At 46.6% G+C, this 12798-nt stretch overlaps 1 protein-coding gene across 3 annotated transcripts in view; it reads left to right on the plus strand.

The window, feature by feature from the left end:
• Nucleotides 1-12798, plus strand: part of TLL2 (tolloid like 2) — a 173278-nt gene that overhangs the window by 89628 nt on the left and 70852 nt on the right. The window contains exon 3 of one of the 3 annotated variants that reach the window (XM_037905507.2): nt 12524-12601. The exons of 1 other annotated variant lie outside the window; for it this stretch is intronic. In XM_037905507.2, the coding sequence (XP_037761435.2) occupies nt 12524-12601 (78 nt within the window). Of the gene's footprint in view, nt 1-12518; nt 12631-12798 lie in introns of those variants that run through there. One more of the 3 variants, XM_043552255.1, reaches the window with a different exon arrangement.

A 12798-nucleotide genomic window follows, 5' to 3' on the forward strand; every position in this document is an offset into this window, starting at 1 on the left:
CAGACGCTAACATGAGAAGCTTGGGCTCCACTTTCTCTGCTACTGGAGATTCAGGGAGATGGGGCTTCCAGTGCCGCCAACACAATGTACGTGTTCTGTATATTAGTGATTATTTCTGGAGGCAGTGTGGTAGCAACACACACCCCAGTTTTATGAAACCCTTACTCTGGTACAAAGCCGTAACAGCAACTCCTCATACTCTTGTGTGCACAGAGAGACGTCTGACTATTATGTGGTCGCATCATTTGGAAAGCTGTTCTGCCTCAACATTTCGAAGGCTGAGTTCTGTGAAGTTGGGGTGAACATTGGAGAGGGAAATGATGCCTTATAGCATGTACGTTTAAAAAAAAAAAACCTGCCAAAAGACTGCGCACAGAGAGTTCTCCCTCTGGGAAGAAGATGAGAGAGAGAACGAACCGCATGTAACAGATGTTCTATGTTCCTAAAAGCTCATGCTTCAGGATTTCAGCTGACCACCTGCAGGGGGTTCAGGAAGGGATTTTTTTTCTCCCCAATGTATTCTGGGAGGGGTTTTTTTATCTTCTTCCTTTGATCAATGATCTTTGAAACGGGAATAGATCAGTGCATGGCAGCAGGGTTCATGTGGACAGTTAGTGTGCGGCAGGCTAGTGCACCGTAGATTTACATCCCAGCTTGCTGCGAACTAGTGGTTCGTCTAGACAAGCCCTTAGACTATAAGCTCTTTGGGGCCAGGCCTGTCTTTTTGTCCTGGGTTTGTACAGCACCTAGCACAATGGGGTCCTGGTCCATGACTAGGGCTGCTATGTGCTATGATAAGACCATAAATAATACCTGCAGCGTGCTAGACGCTGTCCAAGCTTATAGTAAAACAAACCTAGCCCTGAAATACAATAGGTTAGCTAGAGAGACAGAAACAATTGGATAAAGTGAACTGTGTAAAGAAATAGAAGAATACACAAAGAGAAATGTGACACACAAGTTGTATTGCAAGATGAGAGAACTGAGTGGGAGATATGAGTTGAAGATAGCGGTGAAAGACAAACCTGGGCAAGACGAACAAACAAAGCATAAGCGATGGACAGAATACTTTGAAGAGCGGCACAATGTGTAGAAAGTTTGAGAGAAAAAGACTCCGGGAAGTGACAACATAACCCCAGACCTGCTTCAAGCAGGTGAGGAACACATGGTAAAGGCGATAAACAAGCTGTTCAAGGAGATTTACAAACAAGAACAAGGGACGAGCAAATGGGGGAAGTGATGATAATTCTGATCTATAAAAAAAGGAAACAAGAATGAGTGCAAGAACTGCAGAACAATCATCTTAGTGTGTGCTCCAGGAAAAGCATTCACCAAGACGTTGCAGAGGAGAATGAAGTGGTGCTTACAGAGGAACAGGGTGGATTTAGACCGTGATGAAATAGAATAGATCAGTGATAAGACAGATATCGGAGAAGTATACAGAAGGCAACCAAAGCTGCTACAACAACTTAATTGACTTCAAATGGGTTTTTAATAGCATTTGGCAGGAAGGGTTATGGCAAGTGAGGAGAATGTATGGCATCCCCGAGAAACTGATCAAGCTGGTAGAAAACATCTACAGCAGGCGGATGAGTGTGGTGAGAGTTGACAAGAAGCTGATAGAATGGTGCAGGATGACTGTAGGAATGAGACAAGGGTGCACGATATCCCCAGATTTGTTCAATTTGGTACTGGAAGCAGTTGTAGCACTGAGAGATGAAAGGGAGGAGTCATGTTATGAGGGAGGACAGTGAATAACCTTAGATTCACAGACAGTATTGACCTCTCACCAGTGACTCAGGAGGATTTACAAAGAATAGTTGACAGGGTTGATTGGGAAAGCAGAAAATTCAGACTTAAGATCAGCATGAAGAAGACAAGAACTATGGCAATTTGAAGACAAGGAAGACATAAAGATCAAAGTTGGAGATGCAGAACTGGAACAAATGGAAAAAAAATTTCTCTTGGAGGACAGGTATCGGAGAATGGGAATTATGAAGATGACATAAAATGAAAAATTGAACTAGCCACTACTGCATTTGGAAAACTCTGCAAGATCTAAAGACATTTTGATAACGGAAATTAGCACATATGAGAGACTTGTGGAGGTCGGAATGCTGGAGTATGAGGAAAGATGGCAAACTAAAAATATCAACTGCAGAAATGAACTGGCCATGGGGCATACTGGGAGTTTCAAGACTGCAGAAAATAAAACAGCAAGGGCAAGAAATCACGCTGTTACAGAAGACTGAAGAAAGATGACTGTAGTTGTTTAGACTCGTCAAAAATGGATCCAGAAAAGATACCATACATGGCAGTACATACCAGAGTGCAAGGAACTAGAAATAGGGGAAGACTGAGGATGCGCTGGATTAGACATGGTGAAAAAAGACATAGAACAAAAAAGATTTAAAAATGAATGAAGCTGTGAAGCTGGTGTGACTTTGGGAGGCCAGGTGCCAACTCATACCAAGGTCCCCATGTCTCAGCTGAAACATAGCTGGAACCTGTCTGGGTCACTTGTGCGTTAGTATTGTTAAAATAGGTACTAGAATTATAAAAATGTGTCTGGTGCTTAGACATTATTGAATGCTTGTGAGTTGCTGCTGGCTTTAATCTCACTTATAATATCTGCCCCCGTATTGCAAGGTAATATTAGAGCAGTTGTATTGTGAGCCTCTGTGACTGTGTAAATCACCAGACACCTTGAAAGCCTGATCTGGAGCTTAACTCCCCTTTGAGTTAGAAAGTTTTTCCTAATAGGAAACCTATATCATCCTTGCTGCAGATTAAGCCCATTACTTCTTGTCCTACCTTCAGTGGGCATAGACAACAAATGATCCCAATCCTCTTTATAATAGCCCTTAACATATTTGAAGACTGTTATGCCCCCTGCCCCCCAGTCGTCTTTTCTGAAGACTAAACAGCCGTCACTCTGTTGGCTTATATTCAGATTGTGATCCACTGTGACCCCCAGATACTTTTCAGCAGTATTGTCACCTAGTCAGTTATTCCCTGTTTCGTAGTTGTACATTTGATAGTTCCTTCCTAAGTGTAGTACTTTGCACTTTTCTTTATTATAGTCCATCTTATTTATTTCAGACCAATTCCCCAGTTTATCAAGGTCTTTTGAAATTCAAATCCTCCAAAGTGCTTGCAACACTTCCAGCTTGGGGTCATCCACAGATTTTATAAGCACACAGTTGAAATTGTTATTACTATAGGATATTACCGACACCAATTCAACCACAAATTCCTTTATTAAAGGCCAAATGGTCTTTCTAGAAGTTCTCTAAACATCTAAAAAGCCTCAATAATAAGCAATTTACTGCATTCAAACAGTAAGAAAACATTGATGAGCATTTGATTAAAGAGAGCTAAACCCAGGTGTATTTAGATTCATACTGGCAGGCTCCAACTTGGCCAGGCAGGTATTAGTGATGAATCCTTTAAGAGTTTACTTTTTTATGCCCTTTAACTATCTAGTGATGTCATTGCCAATTATTGGACCCAGCTAAGGCCAGACAAAGCAGTTTTTTATAATATGTTGAACAAAGTTACATAGCCAATTGCTGCACCTGGTACCCAATCAACCATGTTTCCTCCCTCCCCCCCCCCCGCCCCTTACTTCAGCCTAAATCTTAAAGAAGATAACATTGGTATTTTGAAGGGTCACTACAAGTTTAACACAACAGCTCTTCTTTCTCATGATCTTATTCTTTTTGGTCACATGCTTAGGGCCTATTGCCCATGCTAACATCCCAACTCAAGTGAAAACCATAGTTCTAATGTGGGCCTATGTTCCCACACGTACTCTCCACTCCATTATCTGAGTCATTAATGAAAATATTGAATAGTACCAGACCCAGGACCGATCCCTGCAAAACCCCATCAGATACAACCTCCCAATTTGACAATGAACCATTGATAACTACTCTTTGAGTGCAGTTTTTCAACCAGCTGTGCACCCACTTTATAGTACTTTCATCTAGACCAAGTTTCCCTGCTTTGCTGATAAGACTGTGGGGAGGGGCTGTGTCAGAAGCCTTACTAAAATCAGATAAATCATGTCTACAGCTTTCCCCATCCCCAACCATTCACTAGGCCAGTGACCCTGTCAAAGAAGGAAATTAGGTTGGTTTGGCATGACTGGTTCTTGTCAAATCCATGTTGGCTATTACTTATCACCCTATTATGCTTACAAATTGATTGTCTTCAATTGCCTGTTGACCCCAATGCTATTGGTTGGCTAATTTGTTGGAGGAATCATGACAGAAATGGAATCTGAGGGAGGAGAGAGTTAATGGCTTGATCGCTCAGTTCTGAGAGGGTGCTGTGTGGAGGGGAAAGAAGCATGAAACTGGTTGTGGGAGAAGCAGACAAACAGGCAAGGCAGATGGAGTAACGCGCCAAGGCAGTGTTTCCTGCACAGTGGGTCCCAACCCAGCAGTGGGTTATGGCAAGGGTCTAGGTGGGTCATCTGTCACTCCCCCTCATGTTGCTCTCTGCCCCCACCCTGCCCCCGGTGCCCTGGAAGGGCTCTCCCCCACATTCTCACTTCTGCTGGGGTGGGGTTGCAGGCAGCGATGTGGGGAGTGGGTTCCAGGCCGCAGCAGCATGCAGGAAGCAGTCGGAACCAGCAAGCAGACAGTTGGCAACTGTGCACAGGGACTTGGGGGAGTCAAGCATGGAAGCCTGGGGGCCAGGGGAGAGGGATGGAAGCCCCCCACTTTAAATGGCATTCTGCATCTCTGTATGACCGCTTCTAGCTGGCAATAATAGATAGATATCAGTATATATGCAATGGCGGGTCACCAAAAAAAGATAAAATGCACGTGGTGGGTCACCTTAGTAAAATGTTTGGAAACCAGTGTGCTAAGGGACAGTCTGGAGTGTGGGGGAGATAGGCTGACTCTGAGAGCGCCTCACTTCATGTCCAACAAAATAACATCTGGGTCCTTCTCAGGACTTGGCAGCAATGGCTGAATGGGGGCTTCCCATCTGAATCAGATCCTGGGGGACTGGAGGGGTCCGGGAGGACGGGGCCTGGTTGTATTGTAAGACATAGATTTTTTTGGATTTATGAATTACAGTGAAGTCTGTCCTCCGTGAGCTCCGGAAATCAGGAAGCCCCAGGGGGATACTTCAGAAATACCCAGGAGGTGGTGGTGGTGGTGGTGGGGTCTATTGGGCATGATCCGCAGTGAAACTTTCATTGATGATGCTACTAAATTAATCTATAGCCTTCTTAATATTCCCTTTGATTTTCGATGTCCCATATGCTTAGCTGGGGAACTGATTTTTAGAACACTGGTGGTAACGAGCTTAGTCCTTTAATTCCAAATGTGGTTCATATCTCTGCATTTGGTGCATGTTCCCAAACAACCCTCGTGTCTGAGGCTGAGGCATGATTCAGTAATAGGTCTAAACACGTCTATGGTTACTTCTGCACGGCAGAACTGCTTTGTGTTTTAACTATGTCTGGGACAATGGTGTTTCAGTCAGGTCCAGGGGGGACGGGCCCATGGCCCCTCCACTTTTAAAGGGAAGGAGCGGCGTAGGGGCAGGGCCTCGGGGGGGTGGGGGGGGAGGGGCATAGGGTTACCAGACATCTGGTTTTCTACCGGAATGCCCAGTTGAAATGGGACCCTGGCGGCTCTGGTTAGTACGACTGATCGGACCGTTAAGTCAGGTCTGCGGCGCAGTGGGACTAAGGGAGTCTCCCTGGCTCTGCGCAGCTCCCTGGAAGCGGGTGGCATGGTCAGCCCCTAGGTGCAGGGGCAATTAGGGAAGCTCCGCGTGTTGCCCCCACCTCCAGCGCCTGCTCTGCAGCTCCCATTGGCCAGGAACAACAGCCAATGGGAGCTGCGGGGGTGGTAACTGCAGGGGCGGGCAGCGCGCAGAGCACCCTGGCCCCTCCGCCTAGGGGCTGCAGGGACGTGGTGCTGGCAGCTTGTGGGAGCAGCACGGAGCCAGGGCAGGCAGGGAGCCTGCCTTAGCCCCGCTGCACCACCGACAGGGAGACACCGGAGGCAAGTGGTGCCCAGCCAGAGCCTGCACCCCAAACCTCCTGCCCCAGGTCGGAACCCCCTCCTGCACCCTAACTCTCTCCCAGACCCTGCACCCCAACCCCTTACCCCAGATCGGAACCCCCTCCTGCACCATAACTTCCTCCTACAACCTGCATCCCGCATCTCCTCTTGCACCCCTGCCCCAGCCCTGAGCTCCCTGTTGCACCCCAAATGCTTCATCCCTGGCCCCACCCCAGAGCCCACACCCCCAGTCAGAGTCTGTGCCCCCTCCCGCACCTCAACCCCCTGCCCCAGCCCTGAGCCCACTCCTGCACTCCAAACCTCTTGGCCCCAGCCTGGAGCCCCCCTCCTGAACTCTAACCCCCCCCCGAGCCCCACCCCAAAGCCCGCACCCCCAACCGGAGCCCGCACCCCCTCCCACACCTCAACACCCTACCCAAGCCCAGGGCCCACTCCCACACCCTGAACCCCTCATTTCTGGCCTCACCCCAGAGCCCACACCCCCTTCTGTACCCCAACCCCTTCCCCTGGCCCAGTGAAAGTGAGTAAGGATTGGGGAGAGTGAGTGATGGAGGGAGGGGGCTGGAGGGAGTGGGGGTGGGTTCTCAGGGAAGGGGCGGAGCAGAGGGCGGGGAAAGGATGTTCGGTTTTATGCAATTAATAAGTTGGCAACCTTAAAGGGGTGGCGTAGGGGCAGGGCCTCAGGGGGAAGGGGCAATGCGATGGCGGGGCCTCGGAAGGAAGGGGCAGTGTGAGGGTGGGGCCTCAGGGGGAAGGGGCAGCATGAAGGTGGGGCCATGGTTCAGGTGCTTATGGCCCCCCACATTTAGGGCACTTCTGCTGCTCCTAGTCAGGTCCTCCCAAGAAAGCAGACAGAACTTTGGACTGTGAGTGCTGTCACTCTTTGAAATGCTGAATGGGGGAGATGTATAGCCAAGACAACTCAGCTAAAGGTGCCTCAGGTGAAATTGGACACGTCTCGGGGAAGTGAAGTGTCTCCTTTCATGTGTGATGCTGGAGATTGATTGATCTAGGAGGTGCCTGTCTTCTAGAACTCTCTGGCATGTTACCCAATACTCTGAACCAGAAAGTCTTGTTGTATTGTCTGTGCAGCTGGTGAGGGAGCGATGCTGTATGAGTATCACATCTCCCTGATCAATAGAAAGAAGAGTCATTGGACGACTTGGCTCCAGTTATGTGCACTTAGGCACCACTTGGATCAATAAAGGGCATTAAGCCTCATATATGCTGCAGACAGGATCTACCCAGAATGCCAGCGGTCATGTTGGATGCTGTGAACAGTGAATCCACTCAGAAATGGCTGTGTCGGTACAGTCACATCTTTGGGCTGATTTCTCAGCCTAGGAGAGGAGTCTGAGAACACACGTTTGTGTTGTGAATGCCATGACTGTCCTACTGGAACAATGTTTGAAGGACCGTCAGTGTTCATGTGGGGAAGGAGAAGATGACAGGTTCTGAGAGGCTACTGCAAAAGGGGCGGGGGGGTTGTCCCCTTCTACTTCTCTCTCAGGTCCTGTATCAGTCACTCAGTGCCCTTCTTCGACTAAGGAGGACTTGATGGGAATTGGCGTAGAGGCCATCAGCACAGCTCCTAGCCCTGCTATGGTGGACTGTGCAGGTGCTCCTTTCCAGGCCTCCCACGACTGCAGGAGCAATGTCACCATCGTGATTTCTGGCTTTGCTCTAACCAGTTCTTTACAATTCCCTCTGCTAATTTTTTTTAAACTTCCTTTTTCCTCTCCTTTAAAAACAAACAAACAAAAACTAGAACATAGTGATGGGAACCTAAACTTCTGCTGCCAAACCCCTCATTTGCAGGTTCCCCAAGGATCAGGTCTCTGTCCAGTTTTCTTCAACATCTACACTCAACCACTAGGGGAACCAGTGAGATTTCTTGGTCCAAACGCCAACCACAGCGGGCACTCAGCTTCCAGATATCCGTCACAACACACAAGGATGCCGGTGCCATCTGGCTAAGCCAGTGACTGGCTGAGATCAGAATTATCGACTGGACTAGGAAGATCTGCTTAAAGCTGTCTAGCAGAGGACAATGCCGAGGGATTGCGGCTGTAGTGCCTTCTGCACATGTTGAAGGCACTACAGCTGTGCAGCTGGTAGAGCCAGGCTGCAACCTAGGAGTTCTCCTGGACTCCTCACCAAAGTTAAGCTTTCACTGCTGGCTAGCAGGCTGCGTCCCATCCTTGTGGAGGCTGACCTGGTCTTGATAACACATGCCTTTGTTATATCTCAGTTGGACTATAGCAATGCAATCTATGTAGGTGTGAGAAATCAGCTAATACATAATGCACAGGTTACTGCAAACATAAACCTTTCTTCCACTTGCTGCACTGGCTTCCCATAGAAAGTTGCACCAGATTCAAGATCTCCATCATCCTCTTCAGCATTCTTAATTATACTGGGCTGAAATATGTACGTGATCAGTTCATACTCTGGAATTATAATTGCCATCAGCAACTATGCTCCTCTGGCACGATGGGAAAGTCCATCACGAAGGTAAAGCTCATTTTTACCTTCTCAGTTGGCTGGCAAGAGAGACTGTGGAACTCTCTGCCACCGGAACCAAGAATCACCTTGAACCATTACACTTTCTGTTCCAAATGAACGGTGCATTTCTTAGACCTCACTTTCACTAATAAAAACCCTTAATTTACCTATCATTCTCTCTCCAAAATCATGTTTTATCTTCCCCTCAGGAAAAGAACAGAGAAGGGGCATCATGTTGCTTAATGAACCTCTGGAAGGTGTTTCGATACTAAGTTCGTAGGTAGGGCATAAGAGCCCCTAAAATCTAGGATGTGGCATGTGTCAATAAAACCATCCATCTGTTTAGGCAGGAGTATGGGTGTTCCATGGCTGTGGTGGCAAGATTAATAATGTTTGAAAATATCTGGTGTATCACCACAACCATATTTAGCCTTTGTGTAATCATCCCACTTTTCACTGGCTACCATGAGAGAAAATACGCAAAGAGCTTGTAGATTTCATTAGGCTCAGTAGTTTATTCAAACATCTCTTTTGCACACGAAACCAAGGCTTGCACTGGTCTCCGGGAAAGAATGCAATTGCAGCTCTGAAAAGAAGCCTGTTCCAGTGATGGCTGAAACACGGCAGAGGTCAGCAGCCTGGGATGGAGGGGGTGCTGGCTGTAATGCTTGGTGCCATCATTTGCAATTCAATCCCAAGCGGCCCCCTTCTAGGGGAACAATTCACTAAATGCAGTGTTGTTCTTTTTTTCCAATTCACCATATAATTCACCTCCCAAATTCAATTAAGAAGCAATCTGTTCATGACTCTGGAAGCAAGCTGCTTTTTATTTATAAATACAAAATTATTTTCCACTCCAGCAAAGATCCCCAGGCCATAAGAACTCCGCGTTAACATCTGAACACTGTCCTTTAAATATGACTGATGCTCTGTAATGAATAGTATGCTTAGGGGTGTGGAACAGCTTCCGTATAAGGAGAGATTAATAAGACTGGGACTTTTCAGCTTGGAAAATAAACTACTAAGGGGGATACGATGGAGGTCTATAATATCATGACTGGTGTGAAGAAAGTAAATAAGTGTTATTTATTCCTTCTCATAACACAAGAACTAGGGGGTCACCCAATGAAATTAATAGGCGGCAGGTTTAAAACAAACAAAAGGAAGTATTTTTTCACACAATGCACAGTCAACCTGTGGAACTCTTTCCCAGAGGATGTTGTGAAGGCCAAGACTATAACAGGGTTCAAAAAAGAACTAGGTAAGTTCATGGAGGATAGGTCCATCAATGGCTATTAGCCAGGATGGGCAGAGATGGTGTCCCTAGCCTCTGTTTGCCAGAAGCTGGGAATGGGCGACAGGGGATGGATAACTTGATGATTACCTGTTCTGTTCGTTTCCTCTGTGGCACCTGGTATTGGCCACTGTTGGAAGACAGGACACTAGGCTAGATGGACCTTTGGTCTGACCCACTATGGCCATTCTTATGTTTGGGGGAAAGAAATCCTAAGGATGTCAAATTCAGTTAGTCAAAAGAGCTGTGTTGAGATTATCTTAGTGGATGTAATAAGTAGCAAGATGAAATGGAACAAAGGGAAATTTTCAGATCAGCCATCACAGCTGGAAGTGAGCGATTAGGTCCCAAGCAGTCCATCTTGTCAATCCAGGTTTAGCTCACACATGTAGTGAATTTTGTCCAACTGAATGGTAAGTGTCCCAAACGATGGAGCTTCCATCACTTCCCTTAGGAGACAATTCCACACCATAATGCATCTCCCTGCCAGGAAGCTTTTCCTGGTGTTCAGTGTTCCCCTTTCATCCCACTGCTTCTAGTCAGACCCCTTTGTCCTATCCTGGTGAATTCAGATATTGCAGCATTTGGGAGAAGGAAAGATGGGTCACACTAAGAGATTTGTATCTCCCATGTCAAATCATGTCGAGCTGGGGGAAGAAATTCCAGCCCCAGCACTGAGAGAAATTCTCAAGCTGGTGGGAGCAGACAGAGGAGAAGCCTCAGCAAGGACTACAGCAGGGGCTGGTGGGCACTGGTTATGTCAGGTGGCTTGTTGAGGGGTCAGTTATTTTATTAATAAGATGTCAGATGTAACTCAGCTCAGATAACCTAGCACAATCTGCTGATTAAACACAGAGAAATCAGCACAAATGGAGAGGTTCATACGTTACCCAAAGCTGCACGTGTGTTCTCCAGATATTGAGAATCTTCACTTCCAAGAAGTGACATCATGTTGTCTTTTATACCTCATTTGTGTACAACAAATAGAAAATTCCCCAGATTTCACCTTGTGAATGCATACCTTTCATCCCTTTTCTTTATTCCATGCCTGTTTTTCAGGGTCCAAAGATCATCTGCACCCATTATTTCTAACATCTTATCTAATTAAAGACACCGGTACCAATTATCTCAAAGATAACCAGCCATGCCTAGCACACTGTTTATATCTTCTAACAGATTCTGCCCATTCAAAGAGCAGTCCATCTGCTAATAATTTTTCACACTAAAGCTTTACATCCGTGCAAGGCATGCTCGGAGTATGGTTCATAGTTATACAAGTTAGCATAAATCTAAAGCCATCTAAAAATGTGTAACTAACAAGCTGAGTGCTCCACCCCTTCCTTCTCACTTCACCTGCCCTCTGTGCTCCCCTCCCTCTTCTCCCCTCCACTAGTCTTTCAGCATCCCCCCACTGGACCTGTAGTGTGCCCCCTCCCTCCATTTGTCTGTCTAATCCCCCCCTACCAAATCTAATAAAATTTAGTTCCCCCTTGCAAAAAGAAAAAAAATTGTGCCATATATGGCATTTGAAACCATTGCTCTGCTTCAGTGTTACATCCTGTTCCCCACTCTGTCGTGTTTATTTAGATTGTGAGTTCACTGGGGAAGCGGTTGTGTCTCAGTATGTTTGCACAGGGAGCCCTAGGAGCTACCGTAATACAAATAATAGATTTGGTGGTGTATGGAAAATTTGTGTTCGAAATTACAAGCTATTACTTTAAGTGGCAAGGGTTACCTAGTCCTGCTGGCAGGCTTGGGGCTCTGTAGGGAAGCATGTGATCTGGGTCTAGCTGAGTCAGCTGCAGAGAGGCAGCCTAGATTAAGGTGGAGTGAGTTGTGCCTGTGTTTTAGGGAGCAGCCTGCTTTATCACATTCTGGTTTTGGGTTATTAGCGTGTTAAGGTTCTGAATTCTAAGAAATAAAGTGGTGTTATGCTGCAATCTTTGAGCAAGAGTATTTTATATTCTTATCTAACTTTTCTGTTTGTATGACATGAACATAAGATTCCTCCCCTCTTTTGGTCTTTACACTCTTCAGATGTTTGCGGATCAAGATGTTTGCTCATCTCTCAGTCAAGCTGTACAGATCTGCTTTAATTTTCCTTTACAAGTGTTGGAAGTAGACTGGTAATTTGGCCCAGAGTGAACTGCAAGAAATAAAGTGGAATTGCGCAGTTCTTTATATTCAGTATTGTACTAACACCTAGAAGGATTGTTGTTTTCAAGTGGGGGCAGATTCATCCCAGGTAGAAATCAATTAATTGAGTGGCCAGGGATGAGGAGTGGCTTATTTCTTTATCATGTCAGTGCCTTTTATTATTGTATTTAATAGCCACCATAAAGAATGTCTGGCTCTGAAATAGCGCTTTCCATCACACATCATGTTACAAAGATGGTATTACAAACTGGGGTGCAGAGAGGTGATGTCACTTGCCCATGATCACAGAGCAAGCTAATGGCAGAGCTGGGAGCAGAACCCAGTTCTCGTGAGCCCCAGTCCTGTGTGCTACCCACCCGGTCCCGCACGTGGAAGGAGAGCGATCACTTTCCATCCCCATGGCAGGTCCCCTTCCAGGGATCGCACTGAGAATTTGATGTGCATTGTTCTTTTGGTGCATCTGCTCTCCCTGCCTGCTCACAATGGGCTCTCTCTCTGTCTCCTCTCTTTACAGGTGGCCTAGGGGAGCAGTCTGCTGGGCCCAGCCAGAACACCACGGCAACCAGTCGTAGTAGCAAAAAAGTTAAAAAGGGTAATGTGGTGCCCCGCCCAGACCTTTGGGTATCTTTTATTTCCTTTTTTATGCACTGTAAAAGAATGTTTTGTCCTGTGTACGTGTGCTTGCGCGTATCAGACCAGCTGTATCCCTGACGCACCTTCTCGGACCTGGGTGGAGGTTCACCGGGGTGGGTTTGGTCCAGTATAGCTCAATGAGGATGCACTGGCTGG

This window comes from Chelonia mydas, chromosome 7 (assembly GCF_015237465.2).
Source record: "Chelonia mydas isolate rCheMyd1 chromosome 7, rCheMyd1.pri.v2, whole genome shotgun sequence".
NCBI lineage: Eukaryota > Metazoa > Chordata > Testudines > Cheloniidae > Chelonia > Chelonia mydas.